Source organism: Haliotis rufescens, unplaced genomic scaffold, assembly GCF_023055435.1.
Source record: "Haliotis rufescens isolate VD_foot unplaced genomic scaffold, xgHalRufe1.0.p SCAF_22, whole genome shotgun sequence".
NCBI lineage: Eukaryota > Metazoa > Mollusca > Gastropoda > Lepetellida > Haliotidae > Haliotis > Haliotis rufescens.
In genome coordinates, this window is record NW_025963913.1 from 13,508,146 (window position 1) to 13,533,249 (window position 25,104).

The 25,104-nt window shown below is 42.8% G+C and overlaps 1 protein-coding gene across 2 annotated transcripts in view; it reads right to left on the reverse strand.

Annotated features, from left to right (window-relative positions):
* The window catches only part of LOC124140104 (FYVE, RhoGEF and PH domain-containing protein 2-like), a 128,140-nt gene that overhangs the window by 98,338 nt on the left and 4,698 nt on the right, over positions 1 to 25,104 (reverse strand). Inside the window, exon 2 of one of the 2 annotated variants that reach the window (XM_046507477.2) lies at positions 13,065 to 13,235. In XM_046507477.2, coding sequence (XP_046363433.1) covers positions 13,065 to 13,235 — 171 coding nt within the window. Of the gene's footprint in view, positions 1 to 435; positions 1,286 to 13,064; positions 13,236 to 25,104 lie in introns of those variants that run through there. The other variant, XM_046507478.2, reaches the window with a different exon arrangement.

The following is a 25,104-nucleotide window of genomic DNA, read 5'->3' on the forward strand; positions in this document are numbered from 1 at the left end:
GCAGCAACAGGAAGACATTTTGAAAGGATACTCTGTTGTATTAATAACGAAACACGACACTGTTCGCCTCGTTATCTCAAGTTACAGTAATTTGAAAAACTGGAATGCGAAAAACATCGAAAAGAGCATCTATTGTATATTATACTGCTGTACCTCTTGAGGACACTTTGCTCCCATCCGACTGTAATATGTTATTCGTTCATCTGTAAATTGTCCGCCCTTTTCCCAAATTTTGGAATTTTACGACAATCTTAAATACTGACTGAAGTTAAAGTAATATGCGCTCCCAGCCCCTGTAAACCAGCTGACAATTAGCAGTAAACACGGAATGTGAACATTTACAAAACATAATTTCAGTCAAGAAAATAGGATGTTAAATATGTTAAAATAGTTATTTTAGCATTTATTTAATAAATATTAAAAAGGTCTACAAACCATCCTCAGTGGCGTTTGGTGCAAACTTCCCTTGAGATTTCGCTCGCCTCAGTCGGAAACACATAGTGTATGGTGACAACCAGACGTCTCAATTATTTGGGTTGACGAACCCACACTTCCAGTGTCAGCATACGAGCAGGCTTTCTACATAGACTTCAACAGGTAGTAGATACGATCACATACAACTGATATAAACTATTGTATTATTATCAATTAAATATCCAAACGTGTTCTGTCATATTTGCTTTCGTTTCCGCAAAGATTTCCAAGCAACGCCTACACAAGCACAGGTAACACCTTCAACCAGTTGTGAAGGTCGATATATACAAATTCTACTCCAAAGTTTAGGATTGGCAGTTTATATGAGCTCTGGTAGCCATTCTCCAATGTGATCCCGTCCGTGTGGCTACAGGTGGCAGGACTTTCAGCAGTGCAGATCACCCCAGTCCACTAGGAAGAATATGTTTGCCTAGTCAACAGTCTCTGGCTTCAGACTCATACATAATAAACTGACTTCAACCACCATTTCCGAGGAAGAAGCAGACATAAACATTCTTCATCCTCTAATTCGTAAGTTAAGTATCCAGAAGAACAGATTGGCCACATTGCGTATGGTGTCCCGATTTACAAAATACCCGCCATGTTTATGCTTCTGACACCGACATATAAATCGTCTCTGAGTTTGGCGCTGGGTCTTACGTGTGAGTTTTATCAGTCCGGGTCTACGTTAGAAAACAAACGTTTTCGGGTGTATAATAGCGTTTGATTGAATTAATATACAATCTTCCTACTTCCTGAGAAAGGTTTTCCGAGGTTGTGCAATCCCGAGTTAAACACACAGTGCACTCGTAACATGTCCTGCTCGTCGTTGATTCATCGATCACCGATTGTCAGAATAACACCCATATATTTCCCATCCTGCTTCAGTCTTATCTCCTAAAAGACTCGTTTTGACTCCAGGAGCAAACTTCCCTTATATTGGTCGTTGCCCAATTGTTCCTTGACGAGTTTTCTAGAGTTTACAAACATGGGTATTCCCGACAAGCTATTGGCCTGTTTTGTTAATATAAATCCTTCAGCAGTATCATGTGAGATGTCGTTTTCACCACACGCATGACCCCGCCCAAATTACTCCATGACATGATAGTGTGGATATCACAACACGGTTAATGAAAATTATACAGCTGGTGTGGATAACACCCATACAACCATACCCTCATGGTATAGATCTCACGGTTTAACCGACACAGAAGTGTTTAATTCCATGAAAAGCACAAGTAACCTTGTAACTAACTTTTCACCACTCGCTAGTATTTAATTTCATGCCATTGCCATAAAGGTTGTCATTGAGCCTAACTAATGATTAACCCATTCCTTAACCACGACCCTAAACATTAATAGACGGTTTACGTCCAAAACACCTATATTCGTTGTAACAGTCAAGTCTACATGTATGCCCAGGGCTGGCAGGATGGTGGTACCAGCGCCCGTACCCCCGTCTCAACTTGCTTTATTGCCCTATAAGCAAGGTTACTGTAACACATCATATGTTAATGGCACGTTTGCTTAACTGTTTTGTTTTGTTTTTAAGTTTTTGTCTGGCTGGCTTCTGAGACCTAACGAAATTACGAACTGTGTCCCAGGTGTGTCTTTAAAGTTGCAGTTGTAGTTGAAGGGCTTAATATAACGAAGTTTGATTGAGAGGATGTAGTTTGGGTTGAGTTGGTTGTGCGTGTTTGTTTGTTTATTTGTGTGTATAAATTTAATGTCCACTAAATATAAAAGCCACATAACTCAAATACGATATTTAATTTTTAAATGTGTTCAGTTTTAAAGATTGTAGTAATAATTAGTTTTGATGTTGTGGTATTAATGAGTTTAGAGATAGTAATATCAATGAGTTTAGAGATTGTAATATCAATGAGTTTAGAGATAGTAGAATCAATGAGTTTAGAGATTGTTATATCAATGAGTTTAGAGATAGTAATATCACTGAGTTTAGAGATAGTAATATCAGTGAGTTTAGAGATAGTTATATCAATGAGTTTAGAGATTGTAGCCTCAACGAGTTTATATATTATATTTTTCAGTTAATTTGATGATTCTCTCGAGGTACGGATTTATATTTCAATATCATTTTAAGTTTGTCTTCTATTAAGGTCAGTTTCAAGACAGTCTTTTCGCAAAGACTTTCGGAAATGCCTACTAATGAGTTGTCTATGGTTTGCCAAAAACATTAATACATAATTGCGCATTGTTTTCAGAAAGGTAGTGAAGATGTCTGCATAGTGATGAGAGATATAGCCTCACACAAGAAGCTACTAACGTCCAGTAGTAAATGAAGCGAGTGGGTGAGTGAGGTTTTACCTGCTTTGAACCGCATTTCAGTGATATCACGTGACGCACCACTTATCACAAACCAAGGTTCATAATCAGGGCGAATCGGAGATTCCAACCAACAACAAGGGGATCCAGGTACGACTAAGCGAGACAACTCTGCTATGACGACGTCTTATACCACTGTGCCAGCCGTGGCCTGAATAAGCAAATGTAAGCTAGTTCCTGATCTATCATGTGGAATGTTGTTCATGACGTCTGCCTTCTTGAAAAAAAGGCCGGAATTATTAGAATGGCGGTATACTTACTCGATGCCGGATGGCAAAAATAGTCACACTTTAACTTTTGTATCATCGCTGCATGGTCACTCTGTCGCGCCTGTCCATCAGCATTTGTCTGACCAGTGGCCGGTACTGTAAATGTCTGCACTGGCGTCATGACAATATATTTCTCTGACACCAAATCACTTTATCTGAACATGTCTGACATTCTCATCTGTAGATGTTGCTACCTTCCGGCCTGCCCCTGTCCGGGATCCCTCACCTCCTCCACATACCCGTGTTGAGAGCCGTCAGACACAGGTGTACTGTTTCCTCCCTGTTGATTTAGGAGACATCTGTGTTGACTGGTCAGCAGTACTAGCTCACGCCAAGGTCACTGCAAACTGGGATACCTACATCGCAATTATTTAAATAGCACACATGCGTTGTATTGTACAGTATTAGAACTATATCAAAGAAACCCGTTTCATCAGTCCAGCTTTATCCGTGTATGTCTGAATTCCGTATGGTCATCAAACCTCTGGGTTTATACCTGTCAGCACAGAAACATCGGAATATCAGAAAATAGGACCAAATTACTCCTGTTGCACAACGTTCCTACAGTTCCGACAGCAGCACCGACCACTGTCTCCACGCTATCACGCTTGGTCATTACCCAATGGAATCAGTAATCCTGAAGATGAAGGACTCGGAAAGTCTACCGACACCTCCTCCATCCACCAGCTCCCCCGATCCGGTCTGGCTGCTTGACGCACGGTTCAGATGGATGGCGCAGTGCTCATCGTCTCCGGACCACAAATATGTCTACCTCATCTCGGGACAGTTCAGGGTCGTAATTAATGAGAGGTGTCGTCTGCGTGACACCCCGCTGTACGCCTGTCATTAAACTGTGGGGTGAAAGGTAGACTTTCTCTCATCTTCGTGGATTTGAATGTTTGAATTCAAATTGAATAATCCAAATGAGAACTTTTGACACAGTGTACGTCGGTCATGAAGATGAAATTTAAAAAAAATAATTTTCAGGTCGTTGGATGCTTTTGTAAATACTTTATGGATTTGGTGTGTCCAGTTGGTGGGCATTGGTTTAATTCGATCACGCGTTACGTCAAACACGTATGTTCGACTCTCTATACACTTGACATAGTTGCTGCTGTTTTTAGTGTTTGCTCTATACAACGAGCGGATTATTGTTAACGTGGCGAAAACTGTAAAAACTTCCTCTTTGGACTTCAGTTATGCTAGGACTATGGTAGAGACCAATCCATAGCTAACTGGCATTGTATCTGATCTTTTATTTCAATTATGTTTACGATTACTATAATGCTGCTAAACTTTGTTAATGCATCTCCCCATGATAGCCCGTTACAACACAGCTGGATGGAATCATTCGACTGTTAAACTCGAATTACTGTGAAGAAGTCAAGAAATGTTTACTTTTCATTTCTACGTATATTCTGACTTAATACAAACATACACAACCTTTAGCGAAATAATTACACTTACACTTCTTATCGCCGGGATGCTAAAGGGTAGTTAACGCACCAGGAGTTGTAAATCAATCATCTTCTCTTTACAAACAGGTAATTCGACAATCAGGTAAGTAGAAACGCACTTCAGTTAAACTTTAGAGTGAAAGCCCGGCTGTGTATTACACGGTTGTCTGCCCGTGGCTAATCCATACAGCACTAACACTCCCCGTGGTTCACCTTTAACCCTGTACTTACGTTCGCCAATCTCCGCTTGCGCTCAAGAATGTATCGGTAACAAGAAATTGTGAACTATAGGCTTGTTAGTCTGTTACAGTTGAGAGTGGGTAACAAGAGGCTAGATTATAGAGACGTAGAATGAAGTGGTAGCCATGTGCAGCCCTGTGTGAGGAACGCTGTTCCTCCGCCCGTATGATGTATTGGAGATCTGTAATCTGTGACACGCACCGTTAACTAACATCAAGCCAATTTCAAGTTTCAAGTTCGTCCTGATTATGTTTCTAGGTTTGTCAACACCAAAAATCAAGCTGATGAGTTTCCACAATGTGGAAAACGTCTAAAACCTGCATCACGTGGGGCTTTCCTTCCACATCAAGCTAATATCGTACGGTTGGAAGTACGACAATACAGGGGATGTATTTCCCCACTTTATGCTTTTGGTTTGGTTTGTTGTTTAACGCCGCACTTAGCAATATTCCAGCTATATGACGGTTGTCTGTAAATAATCAAGTCTGGACCAGACAATCCAGTGATTAATATCATGTGTATCGATCCACGCAATTGGCATCGGTGACATGCATCAACCAAGTCAGCGTGCAGGATCACCCGATCCCGTTGGTCGCCTCTTACGCAGGCTTAGTCGCCTTTCACGGCAAACATGGGTTGCTGTAGACTTATACTAACCCGGACCTTCACGGGTCCCACTTTATGCAATGCTACTTTACTACACTAGTTATCTTCATGTGCCGTTTGACTACAGCATTTATAAAAAAAAAACAAGGTAATAAGCGCCCCGCTCTAATAAGCGCCCACGGCGGTATTTGGCAATACATTTGTATATTGTTTGTATATTGGCTAGTGAACAATCCCAATTAGCACCCCTTCCGATTGATCAATGTACACAAGACAAGCATTTTTTCCTTTTATAATACGCACTCGTCGTATATAAACATTTCAGGCTGTCAGCATAAACCACGAAATTTATCTTTCAACTCTTTTTTCCCCCACCTAAATACTATTCTAATAAGAGCCCCCTATTTCTAATTTCTAGAGGGCCCTGGGCGCTTGTTTCGTCGAATACGGTAAAAATAATAACAACAATATAAATAAAGCATTACTATTATGATTATGATGATGATGATGATGATTATTATTATTATTATTGAAGGCTTTTATATACACAGACCAGTGGGTGACAGTATGATCACCGTCTAGCAGTTAGATCTCACATTGTAAGCAACCAATCCACATTAGTCGGGTCTTACGACAAGCACTGGCGGGAGTCGAAGTGTTAGATCCACTTCAGAGGTTGTGATAACAGGAAGCAAAAAGTAAATATTCCTCATTGAATGGATTCAGAGTGAAATATTTCATTTAGTGTCGAAGCAAATTATGATTTTATGGCGGCTCTGGCAATCTTGACAGATGCGTCCACGCCATATATCACATGTACCTGCCAGAGTGTTCTAGCTGTATTACTCTGATGCTCTATATATGTCAGTTTAAGTTTTAAATGAAGGACCCAGTAAGCGTCCCCAGCCTACACCTTGCAGGATAATTTCAAATTTGTTTTACTGTAATTCCTGACGGAGACAGTAGGGATAATTCTTTGGAAGTACAAGAATAACACACATGCTCTTTCTTATTTGCTTCTATCATATTACAGCTCCCCGCAGGTTCCACTTCCTCTTATTCAAATAACAATTGTGGAAGTTTAAATTTCATTTCAGAGGTGTTCCCAAATATGGTACTACACTAATGTAAAACTGTTCTATACTACCACATGCGGGATGTGAGACATCGAGACCGACAGATCACCGGCCACGGAATAACGAGCAGACACTCGACCACGGCTGATTCTGAGTCGTCTTGTTACAAGTCACGACTGCCACCGACTGGTGTTGTAATTGGACACCCACTCGTGAAGTCGGACATATATGTCTATACATCCCTAGATTTCAACGAGGGGGATTGATCTGTGCTGATTCTCACCTAGAAAGACGTGACCTCAATGCATCATAATTATCTATTTTTCAACATAACCATATTGATACACGTTAGCCAACGTTATTTGAGGAAGTTTATCCCAGTATCCTAAGTCCTTCTCTTGGCTGTTGAAAACGTTCTCTACAGGTACTACGACATCATTCAATCGGCTAGATCTTTCATTATGTTTGGGGACAGATGGAAGTCTGACAAAGTCAGATCAGGAGAATAAGGTGGGTGCTGAAAGACATGCTTCGTTTATTGTCTGTCTGGCCTTTGGACACCCCAGGACACGAGCGTCACCATTGCAGCTGATGGGACATTCCCTGTCATCCTTAGTGGTGATGATGTCAAATGTTTCCACTGTTTTGTTTTTTTAGTTGTTTGGAATTGTTGAACCCAGCTTTCATCAATATTGACACAAATCGTTCCATGAAGATGTGGTGAAATTGCGTGTAACGTCTCGTCCATGATTATTGCACTTACATAGCGACGTGCATGCACGTGTGTGTGTGTGTGTGTGTGTGTGTGTGTGTGTGTGTGTGTGGTTGTACTAGTCTGGACTTTATAGTGCTAGCCCACTGAGATACTATGCTGCAGTTTAACACGAATACCCCACTTAGACACAGTATACTGACTCCGAGCCGACCAGTCCTGGTTTAAGTCCTTTAATGCAGAGCACCAGGCAGGGTAACAACAAGTACCATCTTTTAACGTCTTTTAGTATGACCCGGCTGGAGATCGAACCCCCGACCTTCCGCTCCCCGGGTGGACGCTCTACCACTTTCAGGATTAAAAAAATCGTTGTAAGAACCTTTCTGAATCAACTTCAAACAGAGCTAGATCTTCAAGAGACACGTTGTTCCTGGTGCGTTTTCCATCAGATGTTAGACTTTCTGGATAGCACTTTTGGTTATTCCGATGAAGACTTTTGTTCAACATCCGAATGCCATTTGCTGCCGACATGCTCTCGTGATGGCGTTGATTATTTATATCATCGTTATCTGGTTAAATCGACCTACATACAGTGGAGACACATCCTTAAAGTTGAAAATGAAAAGGTCGAAGACCGTTTGCTTATTTAGATTGTTTGTTAAAACGAAATATGATCTACCGGTAGCTACAAGAGACTGACCATGTGTTATTTCGACGATAGACGCGGGAGCGATTTATGGCTGTTCCATTAGACAGGTAATGAAAGGCAGGTGGAAAAACACACCTAATGGCCAGGTACATGTGCATGTGACTTATTTTGTCACGTGCTGGTAGATTAGATGGGGAAATGGGGGCGTGTCAAAGACTAAACTAACATATAATAGACTAGCGTGTGGGCTGCTCATACAATTTGGGGAGATAGCACCAATATTAGAGAGACTTCCTGTGTGGTCGACGGATTCCCCATTTCAGGGTCTTGTGTGTTCAGAAGTGATTATTGTTGAAGTATGTTACCAGGAGTAAATATGTCTCAAGCAATTTGCTTTTAATACTAAGTGCGTTTTAATATACACAGTATTAGGCATCTCAAATCAGTCTGCAGGACGGCCGCGGTTTGACAACGATGTGTATAAATATGTTAACTCAACGATAACTAACATAACATGTCTCAGGTTGTCTTGTTAAACGGTGCATATTATTCCAAATATTTAAATTTGTTTAATCAAACGAATGGATTAGGCTTTGTTTGTTTGTCGTTCAACGCAGTACTCAGCAATATTCCAGCGATATGACGGCGGTCCGTAAATAATAGAGTCTGGACCAGATCTAGACAATCCAGTGATTGATATCATGAGCATCGATCCAAGCACTTTGGTATAGGCTAGTAGATACGCTTGCTTCGGGATATGGTTACATAGGGGTTCAGTAATGTTCTCCGAACACGTCCTATCAACATAATTTCCACTTTCTGTACGATTTTACGTAACTGCGTATAAAATCAGCCCAAAAATATCGAGAAGAAACAAACTTGATTAATGTGCGCTCATTGACTATATTCTTCTTACTCTCTCTGGTATTGTATGGCTTGTCTTCAACCAACATTTAAGACCTGAGTGGCCAGTAACCTACTATCACGGCCTGAATGTAGACCCAGTTCCTGCACCGCCTCATACAACAGTTTACAGGAAAATGCGTGATTCTCGCTCAAAGTGATAGTGGTCGACTGCCACGGCGGTAACAGGATTAGACAGAGATAGATAGGGTGGGGGGAGTGCTTGGGTGCTTGGGGTGACAGAAGGGAGAACCAGTAATTATATTTGACGCCAAAGGAACTTTTTTTGCTTCTAATTTATGCAAGTACCAATTCAACATTCGACCCTGCGAACTTCGTATTTTTAACTTCCACTTTCAAAGCACACTTGACCTCACCTGATTTAAGTTAAATAAAGTATTTTTGTCTAAAATTACTAACAGGAAATACATTTTCCGCTTTGAAGCAACATTAATTGTTTCTTCACTTCGGTAAATATTGACGCGCCCTGCAGCACGAAGACCATGTTTCTAAAAATATTCACAGTTCGGCATAGACAATCAAACTGTATGTTTCCACATTTTAACTTCTATTTGATGCGTTACTGTACATAAACGCAAGAATATAAGTTATCTTTGAAGACACACTTCCCCAAACGTATAGCTTTTGGTCACGAAGATGACATTTGCTTGTACATGTTGTAGATGTTTATGGTTTTCTTCATTTCGGTTCTTGTCCTTGGAAGGTTTACGGCCAATTTGTCAAAATAAGTGCCGTAAGTAACAGTAAGTAGGCAACCAACCCGCGCCGGCCGCCTGGCCTGGGACAACGTAACGTCGGGCATTTACTGAGTTGGGGCTTAGACCAAGGCGGAAACATACTGCATGGCAATTACTTCAAGGCCGCGGGACGCGACTCATCACTCGACATATATTTGAGATGCAGGGAACCGCTAATATAAATATAAATATACTTTGTCTTTGGCCTACTATTTAAATATTCAGGAATTTCTGTTGATATCTTAACCTGTATTCAGTTTTATGTTAACCTGTATTGGATTATCGACATCATGACGTTACATAAGTTCTATAATTCCACATTCTTGAATAGCCACAACTCACTTTTTACAAAATAAGTTCCTATTTGTCGTTATTTCAATATATCATTAAGAAAACACGGTTTCATGTAGTATACACATGTATAAGTGAGTGAGTGAGTGAGTTGGGTTCAACGCCGCTTTTAACTGTATTCCAGTTACATCGCGCCGTGTCCTCCAATATGGGAGGAAAGCCCGAAGTGATGCAGGTCTCACGTATAAATGTAGGTCGTGAAGTCATCCCACAAATGACATCCTTACTTTGTCAGCTTGCTGTCGGGGTTAACTTCTTTGGTCATGTGGACAAGGCGTCCGACCTCTGATCAGAAGGGCCGTGGTTCGAATCCCATCACGGGACTCGGAAATGTTATGGCCGCTACATAAATACACGACGGCGGCTGCTGTGATTAAAAACTCCACACTCTTTCGATCGTTTTACCAGAGTATTCCTGGTGTAAATTACCCGAGTTTATCAAACAACCCTGCTCCTTGTTGACTACTCACACTGGCTGTCGAGTCTGGACAGTTCCGTGTAAACACAAATCTATAGCCATGACGTAATTCCATTAAGCACGAGGTTTACATTACTGCGAGTAACGTTAACGGTTTTTTTTATTGCCATTAACCCATATTATGTATAGATGGAAACATTTAGCCTGAACATTGCGTAGTCTTAATCGCGCTGGTCTTTAAAAGGGGTTTTTTTTATTGATTGATGTTTGCTCAGTAAGGACGCGTCCACTCTGTAGTGCAACATCGCGTATCTGTTAAATCATGGAGACAATACAAAGATCTATACTGAACAACAAAAGTTCATGTGACATTGAATAAGATTTAATGCAAAGTTATGTTTTTTACCAGATCTGAAACAATTTCGGTTTGCAACAGATAAAAGACTCCTGTAAGTGTTCAAATGGTTTAATTTGCCATACTGACTTCAGAAAATGTGTGATTTCATAAAAAAAAAACATGAACATGCCAAAATGTCAATTTACAAATCAATAGCGTGTGTGTCCACCTCTGGTTGCGATGCAAGCAACACATCTTCGTCTCATGGAATGGACCAGGCGTCGCACAAAGTCCTGTTGGATATCTGTCTATATCTGCTGGAGCATGTTTCGAAGTTCCTAGAGTGTCTGTGGAACACGTGGTTGACGTCGAAGTCGCCGATCCATCTCATCCCACATGTGCTCGATTGGTGAGAGATCAGGGGAGCGAGCTGGCCAGGGGATGACATTCACGTTGTTTTGTTGAAGAGAAACCTGAACAAGTCGAGCAATATGAGGCCGGGCGTTGTCATGTTGAAAGGTAATGCCTGGGCCATGACGACGCAAAAATGGTAGAACAACAGGGCCGATGATCTCGTCGCGGTAGCGCTGTCCATTGCGATTTCCCTCTACCACTACCAAACGGGTCCTCTGTCTTGCTGTAATCCTACCCCATACCATAACGCTGCCGCCCCAGAACCGATCTTCTTCCATGACACAATGATTGACGTAACGTTCGCCTCGACGTCGGTTCACTCGAATCCGTCCATCGCTGTGGCTGAGGTGAAAACGAGACTCGTCAGTGACTACAACTTGTCCCCACTGCATGGCCGTCCAGCGTAGACGCTGTCTGCACCACTGTAGACGTGCTTGACGGTGGTTACCTGTCAAAATGGGACGTCTGGTGGGTCTTCTGGCGACAATCCCTGCACATCTGAGGCGACGACGTACGTTTTGCGAAGATATTCGTCGAAGGCCAGGGATGCTTGGTTACGCATGGCCTGTCACTCCGAGGATGGTCTCTGACTGCATTCGTCTGTTGCCAACGTTGCCATAAACACCAAATGGTGTTTCTGTGGAAGTTAAATTGTCTTGCAACATCACGTTGACTCGACCCTGCTTCAAGCATACCAGTGGCTCGCAGACGCTCATTTTCGGACAGGCGTTTTTTCTGAGCGGTTGTTGTCAGCACGATGCTAAACAATGCATATGGAATCCCGTTAACTCACATGTTTTTATACCCATTCTTGGGTAGTGAAATGCATGGGGTTTGCATAAAAGTCAACTTTTGCATGGAATGCATGCTTTTCTGTAGCAATTGCGTTTTTGTGACTTGATTCCATACATGTACTACAATATTGAAAACAAAACTTTACTTGTTTGAAAAATACACTAAAATATTGGTGTCACAGGAACTTTTGTTGCTGAGTATATATAGACTCCCTGGTTACATGATCACAGCATCTGAATGCTTTCCTACAACGACAGACATACGAGTGTTAAGATTAGAATGATCATTTTTTACATGTGTTTACTGATATCAGATATCATGATGTTGTTGTCCTTTATTTATCGATACATTTAAACAAGAATTAATATATAATTTCCAGCCAATGTGATGCGGTTAGCTATAGTTTAATGCTTCATCAGACTCTTTTTACTCCAAACATTTCATCTTTCATCAATTGCAGTATTTTTAGGAGTGGTATGAGGCAGGTTAGAATACAGTTAATTCAGAGTAGTTGTAGATGTTGGAAGATACTGTACTTTGAGCTGATATTATATTGTATCCCAGGAGGAAATACGTTTTAATGGTGGCGTAAATGTCCTATTTGGATGTGAACAAAATAATAAATAAACTTAGGAAGTTCTGAAGTCAAATTCTACCATATCTTTTCCAGACATTTTCACCCCTTAAGTAGTGTTTGAAATTTGAAATTGACTTCAAGCAGGACCCCCAAACGTTTAGAAGTTGCTTGCCCTGACTGCAGGCCCTCATTAAAAACAACTGCAGCTTATTGTGATAAAATTACTGCACGTCATGAAGACCCATACACATTTGCAACTTCAGGCCCGACTTGAGCTCTACCTGTCACGGTCCTACGAGCCGGCGCTTATTTCGAACACTGCTCTGAAGACAAAGCTTGTCCTCCTCTTCTGGATATATTATGGGCATATGGGCTCTATGCTGAATAGACTGTCTCTTTGTAGATGTATGCCTTGTACATGTGTCTGATGTCTGGAGTGATTGTATTAATGAAAACAACGTGGTAGACATTTAGAAATAAACGTAGAAATTGCAAAAACAAATGTCATAACTGAAGACGCGAGAGTTAATTACCATTAGTAAGCTTAGAATAGTGAATATTTTTACTGATCTTGTGACGTTCATCCACATAGCCTTGAACGAGATGATGACATCCTTTCTGAAATGTAAACATGTAAACACGAACATCATATGTCATGCTGTGCAACTTTCCAATGACTTACTGTCATAGCTGCTGACGTCTTCGGTGGTATAGAACGGTGCACCGTCAGTCGTCCTTGACCTTCGCCTGCGGTTGGCTCTGCGTACGTCTGGCGGATCATGTTCACGCACGCTCTGACTCCGGGATAATTTCCGGGTCACGTTGCCAAGCAACTGTTCAAGCTGGGCATCAACTGTAACACAAGCAAATCGAGTTGATGATTACATATAATCAGCGCACCCACCACCCCGATGTGTCTGGTAAAGTGGGTTACGCATACGAACTGGCAGTAAACCACTGATGCCAAGACATCAGGGACACCAAGGTTAGGATCAATACCTCTGTCAGAGATGTCCTTTACGTAATCCATATATCAGCTGGAAGTCAACGCTTGCACAACGGCCCCTCCGATGTCATTGTTTGGTGCACTAAGCTAATTATGGCTGCATCCGCTAGATGAACTTTCAAATGTTTATATAGCTCCACATGAGCTACTTCAATGCCAATCAGTGTGACCTGATGGCCAGTTGTGTGTTTCCTGGTCCCCTGCTGACACAGAATGCGCACCTTCACTGATTTCATCTGCTGTACTCATACATACGACCTCCTCTGTCCAACTCGCCATATAACACTCGGTCACCCATCCACCTCTCCACAAGACCACACTTCCGACGCTCACCCACACCGTAGATACACGACCACACACCCGATACATGACCACATCTCCGATACACAAATACATCCCCGATACACGACCACACCCCCGATACACAACCACACCCCTGATACACGAACACACCCCCGATACACGACCACACCCCCGATACACGACCACACCTCCGATACACGACCACACCCCCGATACACGACAACGCCTCCGATACACGACCACACCCCCGATACACGACCACACCTCCGATACACGACCACACCTCCGATACACGACCACACCTCCGATACATGACCACACCTCCGATACATGACCACACCCCCGATACAAACCACACCCCCGATACATGACCACACCCCCGATACACGACCACATCTCCGATACACGACCACATCTCCGATACACGACCACATCTCCGATACACGACCACACCTACGATACATGACCACACCTCCGATACACGACCACACCTACGATACATGACCACACCTCCGATACATGACCACACCTCCGATACACGACCACATCTCCGACCACATATCTGTTTTCCTTATCTTTTCAGGTGCTATGAAAAAACGTCATAAAATATTATGATTTATCAATAGACGGATTGGTTCGGTGCAAACAAGATGTAAACTATAGCCATATTAATGCTGACATGTACATAGATTGTTTACCAAGTCATAGTCAGTCATATATAATATTTGTCAAGTCCAGATTACGACAGTTTCTGAAAACGAAGACAGTCTCTAGGCTCCGTTTTATTAATTTTTAAAATTGATTTAACAACTGTTTTTTTCTGTAAAATATATGTTCATTTCAGAGGATAGATATCAGTCTCACCAAATCAGACAACCAAAAATAACAGATAGCCAAGCATAATGCAAACATATCGTTGTGAATTTTGACGCCATGGTGGCGTCGCGTATCACAGAAGTACGTTTGTGTGATAGGTAGAATGTCACTTGTTGTATCATGGACACAAGTTCAGCTTCGAACACACACTTGCTTCAGAGAAGAATATGCAGCTGTATTTGGATGCATGAAGGTACATGAGGGACAAGGTCAAACATTCTCCGACATGTTCAATATGGCTCCCAGTCAGGTGTGCTAAATAATTGCCAAGGCGCATTTCCTAGTTTATCCCCGTATAGTTGCCCAAAACCCTACCGCAATGAACGCGATGGCATGCAGTTCTGCGTGTGAGACATAATATATCCGTTATATATTTCACCCGTTGAAAGTAAAGGTCCACGACCCAAATATGTATGTCCTAATCCTTGTCATCGAATGTAAGCGTAAGGTTCCCCAAGTCCATGAGAAAACAATATTCATTGCTGAAAGCGACGTAAAATCTGATTCGCAGACCGCGCCACGACACCATTGGCTTTGAGCATCGTCACCAAGCTAATGGTGAGCGCCTCACGTCACTGGTCTCGTTTCGTACAGTCATCATCCGGGTATCCTGGATCGTCCGTTTATGACCAATACCCGGATGATATAGACACCTGTTCCCTAAGAAGTGGAAATGAAAACTGACCATGAGCGGAATGTCTCAGCTAAGGGGCGTTTTGTTTGTTTAATGTGTACTATTTTTAGCTATGTCGGTTTCATATTTGGAAACGCTTAATGTATATTTTTTAAGGAAGTTTTTTTTTTAATTTACATTTGGTTGGTTGGTTGGTTGTTTAACGCCGCACTCGGCAATATGACGTCGGTCTGTAAATAATCGAGTCTGGACCAGACAATCCAGTGATTAATATCACGAGCATCGATCCACGCAATTGGGATCGATGACATGGCTTGCATCAACCAAGTCAGCGAACCCGACCACCCGATCACGTTAGTCGCCTTTTTTATTTACATTTTTTATTAGTAATATCTTCTGTGTTACCACTTCAGTAAAATAAATGATGTACTCACTCAGTAGATATGGATTGCTTTAGACACTCAAATATACCCCCGGACACGGACACGCCGGGTTAACTATGTTGAATGCTAATCATCCTCATTTTTACCTGACCGAGGTTCGACTATGCATAGGACGCCGTTATAATCCAGGTGTGTCAGCCTTACGTGGGAGAAAACTTAGGCCTGTCAAAGACGTTTACCAGTTTGGTGAAACCAACGAGAACGGATAGGGTGCTGATCTTTGGTCGCGTTCGTTTCGTTATGAAACCAAATCAGCTTCTGTTAAAAAAATCTTAAGCCTCCTTATAATATATTAAACATTTTACCTATTTATGTGTTAAGTTGTTTTAGGGAGTAAATTCATACGCAAATAACTTGACATGTTTATTTTCAAGCCAAACACGTCAAGATATTTTCATAAGATTTTACCAGAATCTGCTTTGATTTTATGAGGAATAGGACGCAACCCAAAATAAGCTGTGAAATATCGCAACTTGAAAACAATGAAAAACGGTTGCCATCACATAACGGTGGTGGTTGTACACATCGTCCGCACCCCGCCGTCGTGCAGTCACAGTTACACTGCTCAGATTAAATGTCAACCTTGTAGATCTGCTGGCAGTAAATTCTCGTTTGACCTGTACAAGCTTGGTTCAATCAAAGCAAGTGTCGCTCGCTGGTGACCTTTGTACCAGCGACCTTTACGGCGGTGTTTCTGAACATGCGACTGGGGAGAGCGGCACTCAGGCGATCAAAGCGTCACCTGCATAGGAACTCGCTGCCACAGACGTATTGCGCAATGCCAACAGGGACCAGTGGTCCTCGTGATTCCAGTGCAGGCTGAAATATATAGGGTTTTGTTTCAGCCATCACTGAAAGATGCTGCAAGGTGATTTCCAAATAGTATTTGAGGTTCACCCTGAAATCAATTCGCGCGGACTTAAATTGTGAAGTCAGTGAATGACCACACAAGATCAATGAATAATCAATTATATTTAAACAGACAGCTTTAGGTTTATAGCGCAAAACAATGAGTATAGTGGCAGCAGCAATAAGAAACAGGCCCTGCAAGTAATGTGAGAATATCCAGAATATTGTCGCTGTTTTAATGTCTTGAAAGTAGAGTACTCCTGGAATTTTGTTCAGAATTGGTATCCGAACCGCACTTAGCAAGTAGACTAGAAACAAGTCGGGTCAACAAGGCATCGGATCGCCCTGTCGCTCGTATATGGGTACAGCCAGCCTTCTTGCAACTGTTTGATCCAGAAACTTCTAGAACTATCAAGTCTGCCATATCCATGTACACAACAAGGGCAGATAACTCTAATAATTCTGGTGCAAACTATTCTGGAAAGTTCAACAAGCAGTTGTCGACAATGCCTTAATCCGACACCGACAGCACCTACCAGCAACTCAATAGTGTGCCGACACCGACGCTCCTTACCAGCAGCTCAATAGTGTGCCGACACCGACGCTCCCTACCAGCAGCTCAACAGTGTGCCGACACCGACGCTCCTTACCAGCAGCTCAATAGTGTGCCGACACCGACGCTCCCTACCAGCAGCTCAACAGTGTGCCGACACCGACGCTCCCTACCAGCAGCTCAATAGTGTGCCGACACCGACGCTCCCTACCAGCAGCTCAATAGTGTGCCGACACCGACGCTCCCTACCAGCAGCTCAATAGTGTGCCGACACCGACAGTCACCAAAACACATCCATACCAAAACCACCCACACACTACACAGATATATAGACGTGGTGGCGATCAGTCAGGAAGCTGAACCTCTGATTTAGTCACTTCTGAAGCTGACACGGTATCGATACAATAAGATATGGCCAGGTCCATGACGACATTATAAAAGGTGAACGTTAACTACAGACAGCAGTGCTGGTATCACTGATATCATGAGATTGGCAGATACAATAAGATATGGCCTGATCCATGACGACATTTTAAAGTGTGAACGTTCACTCGTGTAGGTTTCACTGGTATTGATATGAGACAGGCAGATATAATACTACATGGCCAGGTCTAGATTCTGATTAGATCAACGTTAACTTCAACATGCCATTAAAACACACAACACCACGTGTGAACAAGTTCTTGAAACGTAGCATTGATATCAACATACACACTATATCAAGTGGCACATCCCGCATTAAGCTACCGGGTACATATTGGTATCAGTCTCCAAGTACTGTCGGTCAAGAGACCGAAAACCTCGTCCCATGACGACTTCATGACGATGCTAAGTCGTGAATGCTTCCATTGGACATTGTGGCTACGTGTGTGACGAGTGTGGTGTAATATGGCTATATCTTATCTACATGCGTAACGTAATAGCCCCTCTTCATACCTAGCCTTACTAAACCCCGCCGCGTGAAGATCCGGGGTAGAATAGGTCGTCAGCAACCCATGCTTGCCGTAACAGGCGACTATGCTTGTGACGGGATCGGGTGGTCAGGCTCTTTGACTTGGTTGATGCACGTCATCGTTTCCCAATGATGTCAATCATTGGATTATCTGATCCAAACTCGAATATTTACAGACCGCCGTCATATCGCTGGAATACATCTGACTGCGGCGTTAAACAACAAAGAAACGAAACAAATGTGTGGAAAAGAAAAACACCGAAGGACCACATGTTATCGGCTGACACACTGGCAGCCTCAGCTGTCAATCAGAAAGGGAAATTGACACGCGCACGGATTCCTCAGGTACGACACACGTGACAGACACGCAAGTCTGTATTGGTTCGTGTCTGGTAACCTAAGGATATACATGAGCCATTTTCAGGAAACTTTCGTTCTTGTAATTCAAATACGTCACTGGTGCCTTCACGGAAATCAATAGACTAAGATTTAGTTCAAGAGTTTTTATCTTGTCCAAGCATATATATCAACAAAATACAAAATAAAATTCACGAGGAGCCCTGAACAATGATTGCCAAATCACTCTAGACGTAAGCTGGATTCACTTCTATATATTCTCTTGGGTCAGGGTGTCAGACAAGGAAAACAATCGATGCACCAAGTGTTGGGTAGTAATATGCTCTCAATAGTTTTATTTACCAAATATTCATAATATTAAACAATCATCTAAAGATCCATACATAAATAAGGTTGGGGTCTACACGTATAGCTTAAATGCCAGGATTAAGAGTACCTGTTCATGGACAATTTAAATCTTGAATAAGAAAATGCGAGTTATTACTTAATAATTTGTCCTAGTGATTGCACCGTCTGTTAAAACAAAAGGTTAAGTTGCTTTTATTGGGGATAATATGCTTATATGTATTAACGATTAAGGAAAGACATTAAAATCAACTTAACGATGACAACACGATAGATCAATTGGATAAGTTACCCGTGAAGATCCGGGGTAGAATAGGCCGTAAAAGGCGACTAACGGGATCGGGTGGTAAGGTTCGCTGACTTGGTTAATGCATGTCATCGTATCCCAGTGGCGTGGATCGATACTCATGATGTCAATCACTGGACCCGTTCCATTCCATCCCCTGCTCCAGCAGCTTTGATATGAAAAGACATGATGGTTCCCTTGTGGAATTCTATAAATCTGACCTTACAGATAACTTTACTTAACAAGGGAACATATGTTGTCTATAGTCCAAGCCTTTTCTGTAATGTAAAACACTAAATAAAGCAAATCTAGATTATCCTCAGGTTCCAATCTCCCATCTCACTGGGGCCCATTTTCAATTTAAATGGAGTTATTTGCTTCCAACAAAATTGCATACGTTCAGAGACTAAGCGTTAGTCTAGTTGTCTACGGCCACGGGACTTTCTGTGGCCACTCACCACCCACGATAACATTGGTCACGCACCACATCCAGCCACGTGGAGGCAATCTGCTATCTACGTTGAAATCAGGTAATGGAGCATCATGTTCTGATCGTCCTCGATTTGAAGAGGAAGCGGGGAGGAAGGAGTGATGGAGCGGTCAGGGGGAAGCAATGAAGGTACTCCACTACGTCGAGAAGAAGGAAAATATACTCTTAAAAAAAAAGAAACGCAAAGCCAGATTTGTGTGAGGTAGGAAAATACATTTATACGAGGAACCGTACAAGGTATTGAGCCAAAATGTTGTGGAGATAACACTTGGTGATTGTAGTCATCTCAGGTATCGGTACATAGGAAAAAGTCCAAGATGAAGGTCAGCTACCACCAATAACGCGTATGTCCCCCGTTGGAATCGATAGCGGCCTGACATCTCCTGCCCATGGAAGAGACGAGTATGCGAAGCACATCCTGGGGAAAGGTAGCCCACTTGGCCTGCAACGCAAACGCCAACCCCTGCAACGTCTGGAGTTGTGGGTAACGTCGACGTAACTGTCTATCCAATTCATCCCACAGATGCTCTATCGGGTTGAGAACATCAACGTTGTTGTTGTGTAGACAGGCTCTTGTGATCCGTGCTGTATGCGGTCGAGCGTTGTCCTGCTGGAATACACCGTTGCAGTTAGCTGCAATTGGGGGGACGTGTGGTAGGAGAATTTCGTTGATGTATGGTTGAGCCGTAAGATTGTCCTGGATATGGACCAAACCTTACCCACCATGATGCAACCGCCCATATCATAACGCTACCCCAAACCAAACCTGTCAACTTCCTGTACGCAGTTTCCGGCGTAACGTTCTCCCCGACGTCTGTAGACCCGTGCTCGACGGAGGAGAAATCTTGATTAGTCGCTGAACCAGACATCTCTCGATCGCAGTTGAGGGTATACCCTGTGTCGACGACACCATTGCAGTCGTTGTTGACGATGTTGTCGACTCAATATGACGCGTCGAACAGGGCGTCTTGCTCGTAGACCTGCTGCTCTTAAACGGTTTCGTACGGTCTGGTCGGTGATTCTGCGTAGTCCGGGTATTTCGGATGCGGTTGAGGTGGCTGTGGTCGTCCTTTCACGTAGGTGGTGCAGTTCTTGTAGCGATCTTGGGCGGGGGTATTTACTCTTAGTCGTCGTCCCGACCTTGGCCGATCACGTATTGACCCATGCTGTTGAAACCGATCCCATATCCTTGCTGGGCGCTTGAAAACCTTGGCTACAGCTGATCGGGATTCCCCTGCCTGCAAGCGGCCAATGACGTTGTTTCTTTGCACTTCTGTTAATCTTGGCTATGTTGAACTGTCACTGTTCGATTGACGTAGGTACCAGGCAATCAAATAACCCTGCTTTTTGATACCGTTCATGGTGCTGCTGCATGTGTAGTGCGTGCAGCTTCATGGCCCTTTTGTTGATGCATTGGGTGCGTTTTTCCGAATCGTACGTGTTTCCCGACTTATGGTTTGCATGTCCTTGTTGTGATCATTTTGATCCGGGAAATATGTCGCTGACACTATAACACATTAAACCGCTTCATGTTGCACCTCTTTGTCCGCTAATTTTGCTTTTATGGCCAAAAAGTATCCGTACTGCGTTTTATTTTTTGAAGAGTATCAGTTGTTCGTGCGTATGAATATGAAACCGAAAAAAAGGTGTTCATTTTTGACACGTATATGTAGAGCTACTTAAGAATATTATTTATTGTTTACATCAAAGCGCCCTACGCCCTGTAACCACGATGAAACGTACAGTGATCGGGAATTATTGGATTAACATTGATGAGATTCAAAGGAAATATCCAAGATCTGTCATGGCGAAATGTCAAATGAAATGACGGGGCGATTCCGGGGTGCCCAGTGCCTTCTGCCTGTCGACTAACAGCCGCCCAGTGACAGAGTCAGCTGGGAACAACATGGGACACCGGGCCCCGTCGGTCGTTCCTAACACTATAAACTGGGTTTGACCCAGGATTAAGTACCGGCCGCCGTCATATAGATGGAATATCGCCAGACGTGTTCCGTGGTTGCGCTGCGCAAACGCATGCGCAGCCTACCCAGAAAACCAGACTGGCATATCGCCGGCTGCGGCATTTGTCACCACTCGCCCCTTTCCGTTCGATAATACTATATAATACCGTAAGTCCCGATGTATTTTTAATATCATCCAGAATATATACACTCTTCAAAAAAAGAAACGCACAGGTAGATTTTTAGTAAATTTATTGTACCTTAAAAAGTCGATATATTTAATTTAATACCATGGATACAAATATGAAATTTTGGAGCTCGATAGTCACACGTTGTCGTTGTACAAAGGCATTGAAAACAGTTCATTGTCATGTCACATAAGGCCATAAGGTGCCGCTGAACTCAGTATCTCGTGTGACCGCCCCGGGCCCCAATCACGTCTCTGTATCTCCTCGGCACTGACTGGATAAGTGTACGAATTCTGTCCTGCGGAATTCTGCGGCATTCTGCTTGTAACGCGTTGGCTAGTTGTGGGAATGTCTGCGGCGTGTTCTGGCGTTGACGTACACGTCGATCGAGCCCTTCCCAGAGGTGTTCGATTGGCTTGAGTTCTGGAGATCTCGACGGTCAGGGCACGCCGTTGATGTTGGCATTATGAAGGTAGTCTACCGTGACACGAGCTGTGTGCGGTGGAGCGTTGTCCTGTTGAAACAGCTCCTTCTGGCGGCCAATGATTGGAAGAAGGTGAGGTTGAACAATTTGATTCATGTGGCGATTTGCTGTCAAATTTCCATGAACCACAACCAAGTCAGATCTCGTGGTGTAGGATATTGCCCTCCACACCATGACACTACCGCCACAGAAATTATCGAATTCACGTACACAATGTGGGGCAAAACGTCTTCGCCGGTGAAGAAGAAATCGTGATTCATCGTAAAACCACACTCGTCTCCAGTTTCTCAAATTCCAAGGCTGTAAGATATGGCACCAACGTAAGCGTCGCTGTCGATGGATCTTTTGCAAAACTGGGTCGATAACTGGTCTTCTGGGTCGGATTCCAGCCTCGCGAAGATGGTTCCTGACAGTCTGGTCCCATATCCTCCTCAAACCAGGGATGCGCCCTGCAGTCTCCGTAGCTGTGGCATTGCGATGACGTAGGTGGAACAGTCGACGGAGCGATCCTGTGCAGGGGTGATAACTCTTGGTCGGCCGGTTCTCGGACGGTCTGCGGTGGAATTGAACTGTGTGTATCGGTCACAAATGGTGCTGTGGTGGACGTTGAAGTGGCGTGCAACAAAGGACTGCGATTCCTTTCTTTGGATACGTCCTATGGCGATGTTCCGATCGGCAGCGCTGAGTCTCGGCATTTTCGAACTTGAAAAATGTTGACAATTGAATGACAAATTATTGGCTTATGCTTGCCTTTTTATACCACGAGTTACGAATGCAATAACTTGCACGTGTATTTTGCTTTACTGTTTCCCTCCATGAAATTTTTTAACAAATGTGAAAACAATGCCTTTTATACATTACAAATCGAAAATGGCTGCGTTTTGACGCACCGTTTGTCGAATATCAGGCCACCAATATTTTCCAATAACATATTCAATTTATATACCGGATTTTTTGTGAACTACATACTACCTGTGCGTTTCATTTTTGAAGATTAGATGATATATAGGGGAAATATACGTGAATCATTACGTAACGAGTTAACATTTCTTTTAGCTGTGCCCGTTTGCACTTAGACGGAACCAAGTCGCAAAAATGGCCACGAGAGAGGGACACGAGTCGCTAATCGTTGGTCACGAATGCGGCTACAGCGGAAGTGACATAACACATGACTAGTTCGTCCTATCAAAAGCCGTCGACATTGTTAATCCTCCAGTTCATATCGTCGTTAAGCATAACATACAATCATGACGTTAACGATGTATTTGCCTGTACTGGGGTTGGGTATATGTATGACATACTGGCATGAGTGGCGTCTAAAAAGGGAGTTAAAGCTTTCTATTGAGCAATGCCGGTTTTGTCAGAGAATGTTCAGATGTTGTTGTCTTTTTCTAAAACGTTCACAACAGCTGACTCGGTTCTTCGGGAGTCTTTGACAGTTTAAGTCAGCTTTAATACGCTTTGTCTTGTTTATTTTTGTCGCAGAGGAAAGTTACTCCAGCGTCGGGAGCTAATAGGCACACGACACACGACACGGTCCGAATTCGACGTGTTTGCACAGGGTAATCGGTGAAACAGCTGTCAGTGGAAATATCAGCTACTTGAGAGAAAGTTCACCATCTCTAACTTGTTTCACTGTCTGTCTATGTATAACATTTTTTCTGCACTTTTAACAAGGATTGAAAAGTGTTGTTTCATCATAATATTTTATAAAATTTAAAATATGGTGATTCGTTCGAGTGACTGAGGTAAGATAGTATACGTCGCATTAGTATGTGCTTCAGCTACGGAGCGACTTGTCTCTCAAACATATCCTAGAAACAAAATAACAGAAATCGTCCTAGTAAGTCTACAATTCTTTAGTAAGTCTAGATAGTTTCAGTCTAAAAATGAAGAGATTCTCTAAGCTCCTTTCAATCACATATTAAAATCTATATATTATTTTCAGCTCAGCATCATCACGGTTAGATTGTTTTGATATGCAGGTTCGTTCTTTTCCTTTACTGCTTTGTAAAAATTAATTTCTGAGGCCGACAATATAACTCAAACATGTGTTAGAAGCAAATTGATGGTGTCATGATCTTATTTACGTCTTGGAATAATTCGCAGCTGCAGTCTCTGTTCCTCTTATTGAATAACAACGAAAATGTGGATGACATTCATCATGTCACTTCCTCTTACAACGAGCGATCCAGTTGTACAGTGGCAGCTTCAACCATTCACTGGCGATACATATATCTACACTTCAACCCCAACACACAGGGCTTTAGTGTACAGATGCTAGTCGTCCATCTGATCACCCAATCCCATTAGTCACCTCTCACGTCAAGTATAGTCGCCTCTTATGACAAGCATGGGTTGGGAAGACCTATTCTCTGCCCAGATCTTCACGGGTCAGTCGTCTTATAAGTTTTGTCGTAAACGTATGTAAATTAGAGTTGCATTTTTGTAAACGTAGCTATTACATACTTTAAAAGATGGTACAAGACCTAAAGATGGGTGACCATCGGGGTCACAATTCCTTGTCTGGCAAACTTCGTGCCTCATGGCATCCGTGATGGCGTCCACACACTGGCGCTGGTCCATTCGCCCGGGAGTACCCCAAGACGTATCCCATTGGTGTCAAACTGGCCTCTCTATATACCCTAAAAGAATCCTTTTGAAACCGGATAAAGTTTTTGTGTGTGGAAATGTATCATTTTTAACGGTTATTCCAAACACGACATGGCAGATTTATACAGTAGTACATGATGCCAGCACGTGTATTACTGTCCGAGGTAAGAGGTGTCCGTTGTGCGGAAGTTCGTAGTACCCAGGTTTAACATTAAATCAGGATCATAATGCACAGTGTTGTTTGTTTTGGTACGGGAAACAAACATTCACATTTTCCTATCAACAGAACAGATGGGAACTTCTGAAGGAAAAGTTTAAAGAAAAAGCATGTGTTAGCCTCCCTTGCACAGTACAGATGGCTGAACAGCTCGTCACGTGATCA